Below are 21,519 nucleotides of genomic sequence, written 5' to 3' on the forward strand. Positions count from 1 at the left end.
GGTTATTATGAATAATATTGCTGTGAACATTTCTGTACAAGTTTTTCTGTTGGATGTGTTTTTCATTTCTCTTGTTGTATATACCTGGGAGTGGAATAGCTGGGTCATAAGTGCTTGTCAGTACTTGGTATAATCTGTCTTTTTTATTGCAGCCATTCTAGTGGGTGTGAAGTGGTGTCTCATTGTGGTTTTTGCATTGCCCTGAAGACTAATGCTGCTGAGAATCTTTTCAAGTGCTTATTGGTCATTTGTATATCTTCTTTTAAGAAATGTCTTTTCAAGTTCTTTGCCCATTTTTTAAATTGGGTTGTTTGTATTTTTGTTGTTCAGTTTAACTCTTACAAATTTATTTATTCTGGATACTAGATCCTTATCAGATTTATAATTTGTGAATATTTTCCCCTATTCTTTGTATAGATGTTATCATTTTCAGCACAAACGTTTTAATTTTAATGTAAATCTATCTTTTTTTTTCTCCTTTGCTTGTGCTTTTGATTTTGTTATTTAAGAAACCATTGCCAGGATCCAAGGCCACAAAGATTTATTCCTGTGTTGTCTCCTAAGAGTTTTATAGTTTTAGCTGTACACTTAACGTCTGTGATCAATTTTGAGTTAATTTTTTGTGTGTGGTGGAAGGTAGGGTTCCAACTTCATTTTTTAAAAATTTTATTGGAGTATAATTGCTTTACAACGTTGTGTTAGTTTCTGCTTTACAACAAAGTGAATCAGTTGTACATATACATATGTTCCCATATCTCTTCCCTCTTGCGTCTCCCTCCCTCCCACCCTCCCTATCCCACCCCTCTAGGTGGTCACAAACCACCTAGCTGATCTCCCTGTGCTATGCGGCTGCTTCCCACTAGCCATCCATTTTACATTTGGTAATGTATATATGTCAGTGCCACTCTCTCACTTTGTCCCAGCTTCCCCTTACCCTGCTGTGTCCTCAGGTCCGTTCTCTATGTCTGTGTCCCAACTTCATTATTTCTGCATCTCGATATCTAGCTGTCCTAGCACAATTTGTTGAAAATAGTGTTCTTTCTCCATGAACTGTCTTAATACTTGTCAAAAAACAATTGACCATAAATGTAAAGCTTTGTTTTTAGACACTTAGTTTTATTTCATTGGTATATACACATGTTCTATGCCAGTGTCTTGATTATTATAGTTCTGTAGTAAGTTCTAAAACCAGGAAGTGTGTCCTCCATATTGTTTTTTCTTTTCAAGAATGTTTTGGCTATTGTGAGTCCCTTCCATTTTCATATGAATTTTAAGATCAGATTGTCAATTTCTGCAAATAAACAAAGCAAAAGTAGGAATTTGAAAGAGATTGCATTGAATCTGCGGATAAATTTGGGGGGTATTGCTATCTTAGTAATATTAAGTCATCTGATCTATGAACATGGGTTGTATTTCCATTTATTTAGATCTCATTTAATTTCTTTCCAAAATGATTTATAATTTCAGTGTACAAGTGTTGCAGTTATTTTGTTTAATTTATGCCTAAGAATTTTATTCTTTCTTGATGTGTAAGTCATTTTTATTGACCTTTTACTTAGTTTGATTGTATTTACTGATCAAAAGTTACCCAGAATTTCTAAATATATTATAATATGGTTTTGTACAGTTAGAAAACATATTGATGACTACAAAATAGTTTATTGCCATTTATGTGCTCCCCACTTTTGCCATCGAAAGATTTTGCCTCTTTAAAGAAAATAAAATTATATGTTCTTTTGCCGTATAATTTTAAAATTAACAAAAAAGTTCAGTGTTGCTGTAACAATGCTACCATAATCTAAATATATCAGTGATTTTTTTTTAAAGAATTCCTAGTTGTTTCATTCAGTTGGTCTTCCAGTCCTGCTGACTGTACCTTGAAGACATCTCTTAAATTCATCCCTTTCTATTCTGTGTTCCGTACCTTAGTTATTCAATGGTTATCTTCTTGTCTGCTTTTGTTGTTGCTGTTAGCTTTTTAGTTATTTCTCCATCCACCATCCTCTTAATATCTTGTACTCAGGAGCATTTCTTATGACCCTTATAGAAAGAATTGTTACTACTTCTGTGATTTCATAATGTATTTAAGGTGCTTAGCACAGTACATTTCATAGAGAAAACTCTCAAAAATTTTCACCCATCAACATCCCTAATTATCTTTTCAGACCGTTAAGTGTAGACTTTATCATATTCTATACCTTTTGTATGTTTTCTCACTGTTTCTTCCCTCAGATATCCACCCTGCTTAGATTGTAAACCTTTTGATAACAACAACTAGTTATTACTCCTCACCTTTCTCTTTTTGGGGCCTGCATTGTTTAGAGGTAAGAAAACTGAGTTAAGTTTTAAGAGTAAAACTGAAAAAAAAAAATTGTCCATGATTATAAATTATTCTGCCTTGCTTTCACATCTGTCAAATAATGGATAGTATTAACCTGGTGAGAGCTTTGGTGATAAATAAAATATTACAGTTTTCTTAAGTTTGAGGTGGTCCCGTTTTTGAGTTGCTTATTCCTCTTAGGGTTCCAAATATATATGTATTTTAAGAGAAGAATTGTATTTCTGGCTTTATTTAACAATTTGGTTTTATCTGTTTGCATAATGAGGGGAAGCTGGCACTTAGCTATCTAAGCTAAGTAAAAAATAAGTGCTCGATTCTCATGTACAAAAACAGAATCTGAGATGCCAATATTTAAAAATAATTTTTCATTCTGAATAACAATTATGTGCTCTACAATATTTGTATTCCTTCCAATTATTTTGTACCACATGCTTATGGTATTCATTGGATCTCTATTCCTAAATCTTGGTTTAAGGTACTAGTTTTGTACTAATATTTTACTAATAGAATATAAAAATGCAATTCAAAGTATTCATGATTTCAATTTTATACCTTTTTTTTTGCAAGACATGCAAGTGCCATTCTTTAGAAAGTTATTTTAAAGCCCATGTTTGGGCTCCACTCTTCCCTATGCTTTCCCTTATCCTTTTAAACTGTAAAATCCATGAATATAAGAACCATGTTTTCGTTTTCTATTTTTCTCAAATGCCTAGGCCAGCATTGAGTGAATGTATTTTCAAAGTATCCCATGGTTTGTTTATCATATAATTTAAAATTGAAAATCCAAATATTTTTCAAAGGGAGGAGAATTTCTGAAAGTAGTTTTTTTCTTAGCATCTTAACATCCAAACTCTGCTTGCTCACAAGATGACTTAATCAGCACCATATCAGAGACAGCTTGCTGTGTTTACCATTGTTAGTTGGGCCAGCATATGTCCAAAACAGTTGGAATGAGAAAAACAGCATTGACTTGAAGCCAAATTAGAGAGAGGAGAAAAAAAGAGTTCTTTAGCTATTGAACAGGACCAAATGCTTTGGACAGTTAGGGTACTTCTGTAGAGGAAAAAAAAGGACGATTCTTTTCGGAAAAAAAAAAAAAAAAGAACCCAAAGCTTAGTTCATATCTAAAGGCACTGAAATAATTAAAATAAGTAAATTGATGTGTGATGGTAATTTTACTTGTATAAACCTTTGCAGGTAATGTTATTTTTATACATTAACCAGAAAAAGGAATTCTAAGATATTTAAATTGTGGGTAATTTTTTTTTTTCAGTTTTACTTTTCAACTTCAGTTGGTTTTCTTCTTCCTAATTACTGGCAATTTTCTGTTACCTTATTAAGCAATGTGGGTGTCTTTGACTATCCATTACATTTCATGGGATCAGAATAATATTTCTGATTTTTGTCAAATTGAGTACTGTATTGCTCTATAGTAGCACATTTGAGGAAAATGTTTATTCTTATTTTCATAAGTAATTAATAAAACAAAATGTAAATACTGTGTTCAGTATATACCTCACTGAGAAACAACTCTTGTAGAAAAATAAATATATTTTTTGAAATAGAAAATGGAAAGTGTGTTTTGCTGTTTATAATGGAAGGCTTGAGAAGTTTCCACACACCACAATCAGGGAATATAATAATTTTGACCATAATTGAGTTTTATATCTCAGGCAAAGCATGCCCTAGGATAATTTTTAATTAGATAAAGCTTTTCTAAAGGAGTTCCTGCTTTCCATTCTCTGTCATTTTCTTCTATTTGGTAGGCATCCCTCTCTTTCCTCCTAGGACCCCTTGCTTTCTCTATGGTCAGACCCTGCCCTGCTGGTTGCTGATTTACCCAAAGAAGTCAATGAAGGCAACAGGAATTGCCTATCTCATGAGACAGACTTTCTAATAGAGACTAATATATATTCTATATATTTGAAGGTTGGGAAAGAATAGCCTTGGTGCTAAAACAAGCCTTGAGATCATTACTTCAGCCTCTTAGTTTTTATTTGTCTTATGCATGAAGAACCCAAGGCCCATAGAAGTGGAGTGATGAAGATTAGAACCAAGGACTCAGTTTTCTTTCTGCCATTTTCTGCTTCTCTCCTTTGGCAAGATCTTGGGTATTAGCCGGTGATTGAAAGAAGATGGACTGATAGATCGATTCATTTATCTGTTCTCTAAAACAACTGTGTCCCATGATTGTGAGAATCAAGTAACACCAAGGCTTGGTTTTAACAATTTGATGTTACTGATGAGTTTGGTGAAAGCATTTTCAGAGCAGCAGAGAAGGTGGGATCTAGGTTTGCACCCTGGGACCTGGAGGTGAGAGTAGACAGAGGAGGGATGCACCTTGTGTTGAGAATCAGAATCACTCAGGCCCTGAGGCTTGGTTATCAGGTCATGTGTGTCAGGCCTGGCTTCCTCTTTGCTGAAGATGAGTTTTTCTTAGGAGGTGCCTTAGTCATTTATGCAAATGGACATCTGTTGTGCCAGCCCCACCTGCTCTCCAGACATGCCCAGAAATTTCTGAACCTTGACTTTGACTAAATCCTGCATCCTGCCAAATTTACCTTGAGAGGAATAAACCCAACTGAATGACCTACATAAATCTTAGAGAAGCATGCCTAACATGGCAGGTTGAATTTCCTCACTGACCTAAGGAATCACATGGGATTCTGTCTTCTTATCTCTCCCTCTACCCCAGCAGGGAGAGGAAACCTGAATAACCACTATAAAAGTGGCTATTCTCTTAGGATAAAGAAAATTTTCATTTGTTCTCTTTTGTTTAACCAAGGTAATATTTACTTTTTTTTTTTAATTTGAAGGATTATAGATACCAAACTGCTGAGTTAAAGCATTTAAAAAAAAACTAGAACTTAAAATTTTGTATAATAAATGAGTTCTCAAGTTGCTGAATCTCAACTCATCTGATCTAAGTTATATTACGAATTCTGTGGAAAATAAAATGAAACATTGGATTCAGAATGGCTGTGGTAAACTCTGTGATTAGCAATATATTTCCTATAATCTTGGGTTACATTAATTTAAAATTACATTAATATCTGGAAGGACATTTGGGTAACTTTTTTTCCATAAGTTTTTTTTTTCTTACAATGCCTAACTAGTAGGTCTATTTTGTTTGAGGCACCACATTTCTTTAGTGGTTTGGCTGCAGATCTATCACTAGGATATAATAGCCAACCTTGTAGTAGGTATTATTGTAGCTTTGAGGTACATGTGCTGTTTCTTTAAAACCTCAAGGTTTTAAAATATTCAGTACAAACAAAATCAACCCACACATTATTAACAAAAATTTTAACGTCAAATAAACACAATATCCTGTAATTTCTAAACATTCCTTTCCTAAACTCATTCAAATGTTCACATGTTGATTTCTGTAAGATGTACTGGCCTTGTGTGTGTGTGTGTGTGTGTGTGTGTAATATGAGGAATTATATATCAACTGCTACACAGATGGGAGCAGTCTGTGTCCTTTTCTTTTTAGTAAAAGAAATTTCAGTTGAACAAATATTTGTTCTAGATCTAGCTTCTAACATGCAGAGTCTATTATCTTTGCCTCATAGAAAAGAGATAAGTTAGAAGGAGAAGCCACCTGAATCTTTAATATGGAGTATGATACAGTGACTTTCATTTAGCGTCATTCGAAGTTAATATTTACCATGATTTTAAGTAAGCAAGATAAAAACGTAGCACTTAAAAAAATGTTGTGTATGAGACCTTGGAAGTTTTCACTCTAGTCTGTCTGTTGCTCATTATCATCACCTGTAAAATGGGAATAATGATTGCTATATTAAATGAAAAAACTCCTTGCAAAAATTGTAGCTAGTGCTCAGCATACATTCCTCACTTTAAAATGTCATCGTTCTTACTTATATTTTTGTTTTCTAGTTAACTGCTTAATGCGAAGAGCAAGCAACAAAGCCTAAAACTAATATATTAGTCCAATAAAAATACTTAGAGCTACTTTTACATGGAATTTTCCTTGTCAGCGTAATCTGCTTCCTAATTATGTTTTATTTTAGATGAAATAAACTATGGTAATTTTTAACCTTCTACATTATACCAGTAGGGTAGAGAGTAGAGAGGTAACTTAGGCATTGGATTGTCAATGAGAGGTATCACTGTATGAGAATAAAAAGTAGATGTAGATTCTCTGCCACAAGGTTTGGCAGACTTTTTCAGTCAGGGCAGATAGTAACTATTTTAGGCTTCGCAGCCTGTACTGCCTCTGTCACACTCAACTCTGCTTTTGTGGTGTGAAAGCAGCCATAGACAATATTTAAGTGAATGGGTGTGACTGTGTTCCAATAAAACTTTATTTGTGAGCACTGAAATTTGAATTTCACGTAATTTTCACATGTCATGAAAGGTTTTTCTCTTTACTTTTTCACCATTTAAGAATGTGAAAATCATTCATATGTAGCAGGCAGTAAAAAAACAGGAGGCAGGCTGGAATTGGCCCGTGAGCCATAGTTTGCTTACCCCGCTCTACACAGTTATGTTCATTTTTAATGCTTTAAATTATTTCTTATACTTTTGTTTGTACAAATTGTATATACCACTTCAAATTGTAGACTGATTGTCTCAAAGCTGTGCTTAAAATATTGAGAAGCATTCTGTAATGCTGACAGTTCTCTGAATACCGCTTATTTCTATAAACACATACTATGAGTTCTACCAGGAATAGAAATTTTAATGACAGTCTAATTAAACAGAAGAGAAAAATTATTACATTTTCTTACGTCAAATTATGAATATCTTTAAGGCACATATACTGTCACATTAAAGATTTCTTTTTATATATTAAAAAAAATTAGATTCTTCTGACAATTTTAGGCTCTTCTTTTAGGTAGACCCTTTCACTTACCTAACAAGTTGTGCCTTAATGGCTAGTGATCATCTTTTTTAATGCACAAGGAATCATGAACCAAAAAAAACTCTGAAATAAGAAAAAGATAAACAACCACAGTCTATCCTGTCAAATCTTTTCTCATACTGTCAAAAAACAGCTGCCTCTTCCTTTTTGTTACTGCTTTCTTTCTTCAATTAAAAAAGTAATCTAGGGCTTCCTTGGTGGCGCAGTGGTTGAGAGTCCGCCTGCCGATGCAGGGGATACGGGCTCGTGCCCCGGTTCAGGAAGATCCCACATGCTGCGGAGCGGCTGGGCCCGTGAGCCATGGCTGCTGAGCCTGTGCGACCGGAGCCTGTGCTCCGCAGCCGGAGAGGCCACAACAGTGAGAGCCTGCGTACCAAAAAAAAAAAAAAAAAAAAAAGTTATCTAAAAATTTATGAACAATACATTCAAGTCTCATTAACAGTTTACAGTTAATATGATTCAGTAACAATCCAGTGTGATTTAGTTAATCAAGTACTAATAATAACTTCATTATTAGGCAGTCTTTACCTGTGAGTTAGTGGATTTCAGATTAGAGAGTAAGATGAATTTTTAAAAATTGTATAGACTCAACAGAAATTTCTGTAGCTAAAAGGGTGAAATGCTAAATTTGCAATTCCTAAATACAGAATTGTTTCTAAAGAGAGCATTGAAACACCTGAAAATTCACCAATGTGTTAAAATATGCAGAAATGTGTTCCATTACACATTTCTCTATGGTATATATTGGCTGTTACAAGCAAATGCTTTCCTTTTACCTCTAAAAAATATGTAATATTATTTTAACAAAAAACTTTTCATTCTCATTTACATCAAGGCAAACTTCAAGGTGAACTGTGTAGAAATTAAATTGGATACCTGTTTTGTAGAAGTCAAGAAGAATAATAGTGGAGTGGCCAAGACCATAGACTGTGCAGCTGGTTGGTGTATTTTCTAATTCCTGTTGCACCACTAAGTAGCCGCATGACCTTGGCCAATTTCCTCTGTGGCCTACATTTTCCTCATTGGTGAAATGAGGCTCATAATTGTGTCTACCCCGTGAGTTACCAGATAGCACAACCTTATAGTGCTGTAAAGAAGGATAAATGAGTTAACATTTCTTTTAAAGCATTCAGAACGGTGTGTGGCACATAGTAAGTGCTATTTTGGTGTTGGCTCCATAATTTATATTAAAGCAAAACAACTCTCCAGACAAACCAACAATACGGTATTAGTCTTTGTTCTTACCCAAGTTTAGAAAGCTAAATTTGGAATCAGCATAGGGAAGTCACATTTCATTAAAATGCTCAAGGCCTGAAAACTTCGCATAATTCCAAGCTTGCATAATTATTTTAAAACTCATATCCGAAGCACTTCTGACAAAGGATAGTGGGTATTTCTACTTATGAACAAGAGTGGTGCCACCATGTGGCAATAACATAAACACGGGTGCCAATGCATTTATCTGGCTAGGTTTGAAATTATGCAATTTTAGATGATTTTTTTCTTTTTTGGCTGCATTGGGTCTTTGTTGCTGTGCCTGGGCTTTCTCTAGTTGCAGCGAGACGGGGCTACTCTTCACTGTGGTATGCGGGCTTCTCATTGCGGTGGCTTCTCTTGTTGTGGAGCACGGGCTCCAAGCGCAGGCTCAGTAGTTGTGGCTCGCGGGCTCTAGAGCACAGGCTCAGTAGTTGTGGCACACAGGCCTATTTGCTCCGCGGCATGTGGGATCCTCCTGGACCAGGGCTCGAACCCGTGTCCCCTGCATTGGCAGGCGGATTCTTAACCACTGCGCTACCAGGGAAGTCCCGAATTTTTATTTTTTAACATTAACTTTCACCCCCAAATTGTATGTACAAAGTGAAACTTTATTATTTCCAAATCATACATTCCAAATTCTCATAATACCATGAAACAGTAATGCATTTTTCTTTGAAAGAGGACTAATGTAATTTGCCTCTGATTTGAATTTAACAAATAAAGAAATAATGCCGTTAGAACAGTGTTTTTCAGTTGAAGTCCATGGAGTCTGGATTCCCAGGGGAACGAACGGGCCAGGGAGGAAGTGAGTGGGTGGGACATTGGCTCCTACTTAACAGTTGCACTCGTGCTGGTTTTATACGTTGGGACTATTCATAAGTTTTTATTTGAAGAAAGTGTCCAGCTGTTTAAAGAAATGTTTTTGCTTTTTAAAAGCGAGTGCGATCCTATATTAGAATGTTTTAGTGGGACTTTAAGACTTTTGTTTTGTAATAAAGATTTCCTCAGAACTTAGAAAACAACTGAGATCAGGAGAAGGGGAAAAAAAAAAAAAAAAAAAAAAGGTTAAAGTCCAAGTCCCATTATGCAAGACTGAAGATTAGAGAGTAGAAAAGGAAAAGACATGGTTTAAATCGAAGAGGAAAATGAGAGAAGCATCATGCATGGCATTTCTGCTCTTTTTCTTTCATACCTTCCTGCAACTTTTAATATATGCTCTTGTCTTAAATATACTAAGCATTGAAGCTTTCAGAAAATATTGGAATATTTTTTAGGTTAAAGGCAATTGTTTCTTGCTGGCAGTACACAAAACCAATAAAAGCTCTTCTTTTCTCTCAAAACAGAATACAGTTACATACTTCTGCACACAAGGGTTCCTGATAGAGGAGTGGGAACATATTCTTTGAAAAAAGTCTATTTGCCAAATAAACAAATGTAATTTGTTCAAAAAAAGTGTTATTAGAGTGGGGTATCTGCTGAGAGAATCATTTATTCAACCAATTTTTATTAAACTTATATTACATGTCAGATGATGAACTAAGTTCTGGAGTCAGAGGGGAATCCCCTGCCTCACATATTAAGTTTTCATAATGAGAAGGAAGTTGTGTTAGCCATTTGCAAATAGTAATAATTTAGTACTTGTCTGTAACCTAGAAAAAAATATAAGTTATAGAGAAAAATATGGAGGAGACAGTTTGTCCCACCTTCGTCATAGTTCTTACAGAAGTCAGTTTGCTGTACATCCCAGATGATGAGTGGTATACATGGCTGAATAAGTGACACTTTTTAGATCAACACCTGTATTCCCTACTTCACAGCACTAACATTTCTCATCTACTGAATGTTTCATTTACAGGTATCATTATATCTGATTAAATTTTTGTCTCAAATTACAAAATGATATGGATTAGGTTCTTAGCTCCTATTACCTTGAAGTCACGTAAATTGGTTTGATTCTGTTCCCATACTGCAGGAAGCTCTATGAACCTTCTACTTGGTTCTCAAATAGTAGAGAACTAGCAAACACTGAGATACTTTAGAACTAAGTGGGTATTACAAATGAGTTGGCAGTTCATGTTGGTGTTATGGTTTGTTATGACTGCTTAATTCAAAAACATATTTGCAGAGAGGGAATTTGAATTAAGTAAATCAAAATAGTAAGGCTTTGATTAAAAAGTTAGCTTTCTTTAGCTTAAATGTTGATATTTCAAGGCCTACTGATATTTTAGTCATTTGTGGTTATTTTTGTTTCCCGTTCAGACCCCTGGGAAATAAGAGAATAGTAAATAAAAGTTCAGATTGCTTCTTCCATTTATTTTCTTTTCATTTATGCCATGTATTAGTGCACCTTAAAGAAACTGTAAACATGTGTAACTTGAACAGAATCATTATCAGGGATAATTGTATTTCTGGACTAATCAATTTAAGTAATTCTTATTCTAGAAATTATTTTTTCAAGTTTGATTAATTTATTCTTTATTTCATTATGATATAAATATTAACAGTGGAAAATAAGCTAAGAATATTTATTTGTATTGTAAAGTGAAATTTGGGTAACATTGTCATCAAACTGAGGTTGTATTGCTTGTTTTTGCATTTCCCATTTTTGATGTTAGTCACATTCAAATTGAGTAATTTACTTTTTCAGAAAAAAATATGCCTTCCAAGTCTGCAATGATTCTACACATTTCAATGAAGAGCCTTCAATAAAAGGCACTTCAATATTTTTTTAAAAATCAGTTATTGGATATTTTAGAGAAAATATTAAATAACCTTAAGACGATTTAATCTTTTCTATTAACATTTAGTAATTCTTCATTTTTCAAATTGGAGATATGAAAAAAAATTTTAGCTTCTAGATTATCGGTTCTGTTCTAATTTTCTCATAATATAACATGGGGTAATCATTAATGAATTAGGCCTTACTGTTTAGATAACTCAGGATTGTGGCTTATTCTTGGTGATCTCTACTGAGGCAAACAGCATGATGGGTAAGTTTTATTTTACTCAGTGCTCCCTGACTGTACTTTGGTGGTTGTCACCTGTCAGCACACTGAGTTTTAAGAGATAACTTGGGGTCTGGGAGATGTGAAATGACATCTTAGGTGGAAAAATTTTTGAGATTGCTTTTTTCAAATACTTAACCACTTTTGCCAGAAACTCATTCACTTATCAATAAACAGTCAATGTTTACCTGGATTCAGACAGTCAAAAGGAACTAATAAGTAATTGTTTTAGGATTTTAATTGGATCTGTACATATGTGTTTCTAATTTTATTACCATATGATTCATCGCTCTCACTCATTCATTTATTCCTTCATTCATTTCAGGCATTCATTGAGGCATTATTATGATTTTATGCTGTGCCAGGCACTGAAAATGTGGTCCTTCATCTCAAGGAACTTAGAATAATGGTGAAGGGAGTCAATTAAACAAATATTATGAAAATCAATTGAAAAATTTAATGAGAAAATACAATAAGATACAGAAAGACATCCTACATCAAATCATTTTTAGCTAAGATAAGAAAGAATCAGTATAGAAAAATGGGGTGGGATTGGAATTTAGAAAGAGAGAATGTATATGAGAAATCTCTGAGATTTCGGAGAGCATGGTGTGTTTACGGACTGAAAGAAGATCGGTGTGATTCAGATGAAGGGAGGAGAGTAGGGGGTGTTGAAGCTGAAAACACGGGCAGAAAGCACATCATAGAGGGATAGGCCATCATGTTAAAGATTGGGGTCCCACTGATGGGTGGGTGTTACCCAGGAAAGTGACAGAGGGCTGCTTTAGTAAAATAGGCAGTGGTAGTGGAGAGAGCTTGATGAATTCAAAAAATATTTAAGAGTAGAAAAGATTGTTTATGTTGATTGGGTATGGATAATAAAGGGAAAGAGGAGTCAAATATCACTTTCATGTTCTCCTCTGGCTGCACAAACTGAGACCAGAGGTACTGGAGAAAGAGCAGAGTAAGACAGGTTAAGTGAAGAGTACCAGTACTAGTTATACATATCGGTGGCAAGTTTAGAATAGATGTTTAGGCTGGAGACGGAATTGTGACCATAGAGGAAGCAAATAAAGTCCTGGGAATGGAAAATATCACCATTGAGAGTCCTGGAGGGAAAATAGAAGAGGGCCCAGGTGGGATTCTAGAGCACCAACATCATTGCCCTTGATGTGTCATGTTTTCTACATCGGTTTATGGCTTGATGTGCATTAACACATGAGTTCCTTGAAGGCAGTTCCTTCTCTTGTTGACTAAAAACTGTTTTGGCAATTCATATGGCTTTACAAATATTTGCTGAATAAAGGTGTAAATGAAAAGTGCTATGTCAACCTATGATACTTTAAAAACAGTGATTTCAATGTTATTTTAGATACACATAGCCCTAAATAGTCTTATACTTTCTTTAGATAGTATTAATTATATTATACTTAGGAATTTATGCTGCAATGTAGTTATTGAGGCAAAGAGCTAGAGGAACAAAATACAAACAGCCATCAGGCATGGGCCAGCCCTCAGTTAGCTTTATGCTGTGATATAACAAATAAGATATAATGGATAAAAGTATAAATAAAATTACAAAATTGGATTTCTTTTGTTCCAAATCAGTGTTAAAAGAAAGGGGGTGAGAGATGGTAGCAGGATTTCAGAAAAGGAAATATCAAGGTGCTTTAAATGAATGTAAATCAATTGCATGGAGTTGAAGGAAGAAAAACCTTTAAGTTCTGTTTCTTTCCCAAAGCCCATGGATTCTACCTGAAGAACTCTTTCTGGTGATCAACGTAACCAATGATGAGGAAGTGTCAGTGAAGCTAGAATCACAAAAGCTAGATATCCCCCGTTGCTGTACCAGAGAAAACTTTAAGATTCTTCATGGTGGGATTGACATCCCACACATAAAGTTGTATCAATAGGACAAAGACTGTAAGTGATACTTACGGATCTTCTTCCATCCATTCTCCAAGACCTCTCCAGTTTCTGTTCAAGAAGGCTCACAGTGAAAACTGTAGTAGCGTTAGCTGACCAGATGATCAGTAGAATTGCGTACGTGCTTATGAAGAGTTTAAGACACAGTAAACCAGATAACTTCCTAATTGGTAGTGGGTGTCACTGTTTTTATTCCATATTGATTTTGGTTTGGCCAGAAAGTACAGAAATGACAGGAGAAGGCAGTACATGCTATACAGAGCGGGTAATAATCTCTCTGACACTACCTGTCAAACCAGCACAAGTGAACATCTTGGTATTGAGCAGAGTTTCATAGATAACATGGTATCATTAGGATACATGTACACATATGTTAATAGAACCAGCCTGTCCTGGTGAAGCCTGAAAAAAAGAAACAAGTAGGAAAAGATTAGTGAAAGATGTCTATTCCTGATGAAGCTTCATATAAATTTCTGCAGAGTTTCCCATGTACTTAAACTATTATTAAAGGCTATACTTTGAAAAAGTCTGGATTACATGTATCCGAGACAGATATTCCACATTCTTTTTTTTCTTTAATTAATTTTTATTGGAGTATAGTTGCTTTACAATTTTGTGTTAGTTTCCGTTGTACAGCAAAGTGAATCAGCTATACGTATACATATATCCCCTCTTTTTGGATTTCCTTCCCATTTAAGTCACCACAGAGCACTGAGTAGAGTTCCCTGAGCTATACAGTAGGTTCTCATTAGTTATCTATTTTATACATAGTATCAACAGTATATATATGTCAATCGCTTTCTCCCAATTCATCCCACCACCACCCCTTTCTTCCCATTGGTGTCCATATGTTTGTTCTCTACGTGTGTGTCTCTATTTCTGTTGTGCAGATAAGATCATCTATACCATCTTTATAGATTCCACATACATGTGTAAATATACGATATTTGTTTTTCTCTTTTTGACTTAACTTCACTCTGTATGACAGGCTCTAGGTCCGTCCACGTCTCTACGAATGATCCAATTTCGTTCCTTTTTATGGCTGAGTAATATTCCATTGTATATATGTACCACGTCTTCTTTATCCATTCCTCTGCTGATGGACACTTAGGTTGCTTCCATGTCCTGGCTATTGTAAATAGTGCTGCAGTGAACATTGGGGTGCATGTATCTTTTTGAATTATGGTTTTCTCAGGGTATATGCCCAGTAGTGGGATTGCTGGGTCACATGGTAGTTCTATTTTCAGGTTTTTAAGGAAAAAAAACTCCTCCATACTGTTCTCCATATCCACATTCTTTTCTGAACCCTGAACTAATGACAGGCCCACATATTTGACAGGATGATGTTAAAGCACAAAACAGCACAACAGGCAGCCTTTTCCCATGGGCGGAGTCTGCAGGCCCAAAGATTTCTGTGCAGGAAAGGAGGAACAAAAGAAGCTGAGCAGATGATCAGAGCAACATTTGTTTCTCCCAGATCTGGAAATTGTTATTCATACGTCCACCTGCCAGTGGTTGTGGTCAACCATTTCTTGGTGTAAGAACTTATTTTCCATATAAACTGGCTCTGGGCAGCACTGGTGATGCTGTATCCTGAATATTATTGTAGCTGCTGTAATTGTGAATATTAACTGAGATAGTTAAACATGGTTCCATTTTTTGTCACATTTTTTCAAGTTTCAACTTGTAACTGAATTGACACGTACCAATTGGTGGCAAGATTGTGCCTGTGCCTTTTTTCTGTGTGTGAAAGCCTGTGCTTTACACTGCACTGCTTCGGGATCTCCTTCAGAGGAACAGCGTGCACAGTCTTCACCATTGTTGTGATAGTTGTAAATGGTCAAAATTTGCATTCTTAGAATTTTTCCATCCATGAGGTTTGCAAGTTATTCACTGAAAACATTCTTAAAATGGATGGCTTCTTGTTTGTAACCCAGCTGATAAAGAAGCAACCAAAGATTCCTGTTGTTGAACATATGAAAATTCTCCCTACATACCTGTGCTATAAATAATAGCATCTAAAGTGAAAAATTAAGAAACATGCCGTGACTACTTAGGGTGTCCTTAGTACTTTGATTTAACTCTTTAATGGTCTTGGTATTTAAAAAAACGTATTTATCAAAGAAATTTAGTTACAGCTGAACAGGTGTATATGTTGCTTAAATAAATGTAGTTATCATAAGCATCTATATGAGCTGAGATTTTTATTTTGAAATGGGAGCTTTTTTGTTTCCATGTTTCTTAAAGTAAAAACTATTTCTAAAAAATTGCATGAGTTGATAAGTCCTAAGTAGAGGAGGGAATAACTATCAAAGAGTAAGTAAGAAAAGACACTGAGGAAAGAACGAGCAGAACTTTGTAAAGTGATAATAAGACTAAATATATGTGGAAATGTTCTGACTGGGTATTTGCTATTAGAATAATGATAAACATATAATATACATATATATGTCACATGTATTTGAAATCTCAGACAAATAGGGTGAGTCCAAATAAATTTATGAGATCTGTTAAGAAAACAGGATTTGTTTATAAGTAATGCTAATGCTACTGTTATCATCAACTTCCTTCTAACTTATGTATCACTGGCCACCTGTTCTAAGTAATTTGCATGTTCCTAGACAAGAAATGTTGTGAACAGTGATGATTCCATTTCCTCACTGTTAAAATTGGTTGTTAATTTTTCCTTGTTAGTTGATTATTTCTAATTATGATAATACAGCAGCTGTGGACAATGCCCTTTCTTTCACATTCTGTGATGTATAAGTGACTGTAACTTGTTGAAACTCAGCCCTGGTATTGTGTTACTATTATTGCTCCTGGGGAGGCTTATTAGCCTGTCACAGAAGATGGAAGAAAAATCCGTCATTCTTTTTGGAATACGATGAGCCTTTGTCACCCACAATGCAATTAATTTTAAAAATAGAAAGAATGGCTGTGATATGATTATGATTAACCAGAGATGAGCTATTGTCCAAGTAACAGGAACTAATCCAGCAGGCCAGAGATGACCTACACAGAACCATCAGTTTGCTGATTGCCATTTCTCTCTGAGTTTGATGAAATATTCATGCCTTCGCTCTCCTCTCTGCAAGCACTATTGATTTCTTGTGTAAACGCTGCTATATTTAGTCTAGACAAATGGAATGTGGATTGCTGCTGAATAAATTGGATGAAAGACTGGGATCTTGCCTGCCTCTTTCTCTCAGTCTTGGGCAATTATTTATAATCAAGAGCAGTTTTTGTAAGTTGAGGGTGATTTTTCACAATTTAGTGATTAGTCTCTGAACAAAGGCAAGCAGTTAGACACAATCATTTCTGTTGGGATAGCAGGTTAAGAAGTCAAATTACCCTTTGAGGCTTACATTAGCTGTTTTGGAGAGTTCTGGGGCTCTTTTTTCCTTATCTCTTTTGGGTTTTGTTTTTTGGCGGGGGCAGGGGAGTTGACAGTTATAGTTTATGGATAATAAGAATGCCAGCAACAAGAGACCCCAGGATCTCTTGAAATTTTACATTTTGCCTTTATAGGGTTAAATTTGTTTATTGAGATGTCCATGTAAAAACTGAGGCTTTAGTTTGGCCTTTTTAATGTAAAAGTGAAATATATGCTTAACAGCCTTTGCTTTTGGTTGGAATAACGCCAACTCTATAAATTAATGCTCAAAATCTCCTGTTACTCCAGAGCCTCAATTGAAAGTTCTACATTGGACCTTCTGACCAAGAGATCCTACAGGCCATCTTCTTCACTTAGTTCCAAACTTGTCACAATTATTATTTTTCCTTTTGTAAATATCATGTTTAGAAGACATTATCCCCCAAACTATGGTTTATTAATAAATTGTTTTCCCATTTTCATTAAACTGACATATACAGCACTATCAGTGCAAGCTCTTCTGATCTATACATTGAAAAATCACCAGTGTCAACGACCAAGATTGATACGAATTCCCCCACTCCACCCCTACAAGCTTGACACACACACGTGCCTGTACACACACATGCCTGTGTGTACACACAATTCAGATGATAAGCAAGACATTAATGTTTCATTTAGTGTTTGAAGCCTTAACTTCTATAGACAGAATTTATGTTAGGCTTTATTGACTTCCTGAAAATATCTCTTAAATTTGCATGGAATATTAACTTTGTAGTTTCCAACCTGGACTCTTCAAATTTAAGTTACTCAGAGTAGGAGTCACAGCATTAGATACAATTTGTAAAAATACGGAAAAGTAGAAGGGGAAAATAATTCGTATTTCCACCCAAAATACAACTTTATTTTGTTCTCTGTCTCACCAGTCTTTGCTGGTCGAATTCAGAGACTAATACCATTAAATCTCCAGTAGAATATATGCTCTTTGAGGGCTAGAATTTTTTTGTCTTTTTGTTTTACTACCGAACCCAAACATCTAGAATCACCTTGGGAATTTAAGGTTCTTGGTAAATGTACATTGACTAAATTAACTTATTTTTAAAGAGTTATCATAGGGTATATGTCATTTTTATTATTGTTCTTTCACTTAATGTTACAACAACATTTTTCATGTTCCCATAAACATTATTTTTAATGATTGCATATTTTTCCATGAAATGGATGTGACATATTTTACTAGACATTTCCTTGTAGTTGGTGATTTCAATTAAAATGATAATACTTCAGTAAACAGTATGACTGTTTCAACAATATTGAACTGTTTCTTCCTGTTAGTATTATCTCCTTAAGATATATTCCAAGAGTTGTCAAACCTGAATCAAATGGTAGAAATACTTAATGCCTCTTGACAGATGTCACCAAATTGTGATATCACGTATCACTTTTTCAGAAGTTTTAAACCAACTGGCAGTGCCACTTGCAGCATATAATTGTCTACTTGGTCATATGTTTACCCTATACAAGGGGATGTTGTACATACACATATGCATATATGTGAATCATATATATGATATTTAATCATTAGAAAATGATGCCTTATTTTTATTTAAAATTTTGCATATCTTTACTAGTGAAGGTGGATTTTTTTTAGTTGTTTGGCTATCTTTCTTTGTTTTCTTGTTTTATAATTTTTCTAGATGTTTTAGTGTTTCTATTTTCTAATATTTAATAGAAAGCATAAACAATTTTATTTTCTTACTGGCTCCATATTTTTGTTTGGTTAGCCCCACAGTGTTGACGATTTATTTTAATACACAGGAAATTTCTGTTTTTACACAATTTTTTTAGAAAAAGCATTTATTGAGGGATGTGCTATATGTTGTCAGTCTTTGAGTGGATTATCACATTTAATCCTTTTAACAACTCTGTGTGGTTATTGTTAATGGTAATTGTCTCCATTTTGCTTATGAGGGAACTGAGACCCAGACAGTTACCCTGAGGGTGACACATCCTTTTAAAAGTTATGGGAACAGGCATTTAGATTTTTAAAAAAGATTTTATTTATTATTTATTTATTTTATTTATTTATTTTTGGCTGCATCGGGTCTTAGTTGTGGCATGCAGGATCTTCGTTGAGGCATGCGGGATCTTTCGTTGCGGCATGTGGGTTCTTCGTTGTGGTGCATGGGCTTCCCTCTAGTTGTGGTGTGTGGGTTTTCTCTTCTCTAGTTGTGGCGCCCAGGCTCCAGGGCACATGGGCTCTGTAGTTTGCAGCACATGGGCTCTAGTTGAGGCACACGAGCTCAGTAGTTGTGGCGCGCGGGTTGCCCCACAGCATGTGGGATCTTAGTTCCTTGACCAGGGATTGAACCCGCGTGCCCTGCATTGTAAGGTGGATCCTTTACCACTGGACCACCAGGGAAGTCCTAGACATTTAGATTTAGAGCAGAGGTTGAAAATTGGCAGCCTGAATATCAAAGTCGATTTATAGAAGCATTTTTTTTTTTGGTTCCAGTAGTTTTAAAATTTTTACAATGATTTAACATTTAAAATTAGATGACTTCTGTCTACTCTGGGTCTGTATTTTCTTTCTACTTACCATTTCCCACATTTTAGCATGCGTGTTTTTACTTTTTCTTTGGTAGGTCCCGTATCCTTACAAATACATTATTTTAAAAGGTTTACTTCATAAGGAATATATCTTAGAATATATTTTCTGACTCTGATTACAAACAAAAATGTTTGCAAGTGTACAAATTTAGCTGTGTTAGAAGTTCTCTAATATAACATGACATCTTTTCCTCGATAGAGTTGCATTTTTTTGTCCTAAGTTGACTTGAATTTGGTAAGTGGTCCAGTAGAATAAGTTTTATGAACAACTTTGATATCCGTGAATCTTTGGAGTCACCTCTTTGAAAAAGGGAAATGTGGAAGATTTCACAGCAGAGTACAAATTGCTGGCTGAAAATCAGCCTGTGGTTCATTTTATCAAACCTGATATACAGAAGACCTTTTCCCATACTTGTGAAAAGAAAGACTAGATTTGTTGATGTAAAATTTGTCTAATGGGGTATAGTGTCTTTCACTTTTCATTTGTCTCCAAGTCAATGTGCTAATTTTCTATCCTCTATCATCCATCCTTTTTTTCCGTCTCTCCAGTTGATGTAAAGTCAGAGGTTCCTGTGGGCCTGGAGCCCATCTCGCCTTTAGACCTAAGGACAGACCTCAGGATGATGATGCCCGTGGTGGACCCTGTAGTCCGTGAGAAGCAACTGCAGCAGGAGTTACTCCTGATCCAGCAACAGCAGCAAATCCAGAAGCAGCTCTTGATCGCAGAGTTTCAGAAACAGCATGAGAACTTGACACGGCAGCACCAGGCTCAGCTTCAGGAGCACATCAAGGTAGCAAACGTTTCTTTGTCTCTGACTGTAGACTCAGGGAGCCTGCACCATAACATGGGCATAAGAGGGAGCAGTGGAGGGATATTTCACTATGAAAAGATACGGATGCATGGCTGGGAGGAAACTTTGATTGTACTAGTGAAAAACCTGGGTAAGTAAAAGGAATCCTGGCAAAAAACCTGCTTTGCTTCTTCGAGAGGAGCCTCTACCACTCTTTTTTCTGTTAGTTTACAGCATCAATAGTAAGGAATAGTAACTTCCCACCCTTTATAAGATTCTCTTCTACATGCTTTTGCCCATTTGCCCCATCTACTCTCCACCAAGAAGAACCACGAGCCTGGAAAGACCCATTTTATATTTCTAATAACAAATGTATGGATACCAAGGGGGAAAGGGAGGGGGAGAGGGGGGAATTGGGACATTGGGGTTGACACATATACACTACTGATACTGTGTATAAATAGGTAACTAATGAGAACATACTATATAGCACAGAGAACTCTATCTAATGCACTGTGGTGACCTAAATGGGAAGGAAATCCAAGAAAGAGCCATATATATTTATGTATGTATGTATACATATAGCTGATTTGTTTTGCTGTACAGTAGAAACTAACACAACATTGTAAAGCAACTATACTCCAATAAAAATTAATTTTAAAAAAAGAATCTGCATATACTATTTACCAGAGAGGATAAATTAATCCCTTTATGTGAAGAGAGAGCCTTTTTTTATTTTTGTCTTTGGTCTGTAAGTAGATGTTCTGAGTGCTCTGTAAGTAGATGTTCTGAGTATGTACTAATCTTCCTTATGGAAAAGACCTCATAATGTATACATTCAAAATAATATAATGAAAAGCTCAACAAAATTGTATATAAAGAAAATGATACATATATTTTCAGTGTTTTTATATAAGTCTAATAGACTGTAGATAAGAATTTATTGAAACAATTTTGGGAGTAGTTTACAATTTGAGACCCAAGTTGTTTAAATTATTCTAGGAGAAATATGTCCATATCCCACAATTATGTGTGATGGAGTATTTTATTATCAGTGTCTGTGTATCTATTTATTCTCTTGTATCCTCAGAGATAAATATTACTTCAGCTTTATTTGTAAAATGTCTTTCAACTTCTTGACAAAAATAATTAAAACAAAGCTATTTTGGTCTGACTAAGTAGATGTTTAATTTGAATTTATTATGACAGTAATGTAAAGTAGCAAATATTTGTAATAAAAAAGTCTACTTTTATGTCCAACTCCTTCAAAAATGACTTAACTTATGTTAATTTATTAATATAATAAAGTATGTTGTATTATTTCATTT

General features: G+C 35.1%; 1 protein-coding gene across 22 annotated transcripts in view; it reads left to right on the forward strand.

Moving 5' to 3' along the window:
• HDAC9 (histone deacetylase 9) overlaps positions 1-21,519 on the forward strand; it is a 604,670-nt gene that overhangs the window by 74,623 nt on the left and 508,528 nt on the right. For all 22 annotated transcript variants that reach the window (XM_028490082.2, XM_055085027.1, XM_055085034.1 and 19 more), the window contains exon 3: positions 19,950-20,191. In XM_028490082.2, the coding sequence (XP_028345883.1) occupies positions 19,950-20,191 (242 nt within the window). The remainder of the gene's footprint in view (positions 1-19,949; positions 20,192-21,519) is intronic.

Source organism: Physeter macrocephalus, chromosome 5 (genome assembly GCF_002837175.3).
Source record: "Physeter macrocephalus isolate SW-GA chromosome 5, ASM283717v5, whole genome shotgun sequence".
Lineage (NCBI taxonomy): Eukaryota > Metazoa > Chordata > Mammalia > Artiodactyla > Physeteridae > Physeter > Physeter macrocephalus.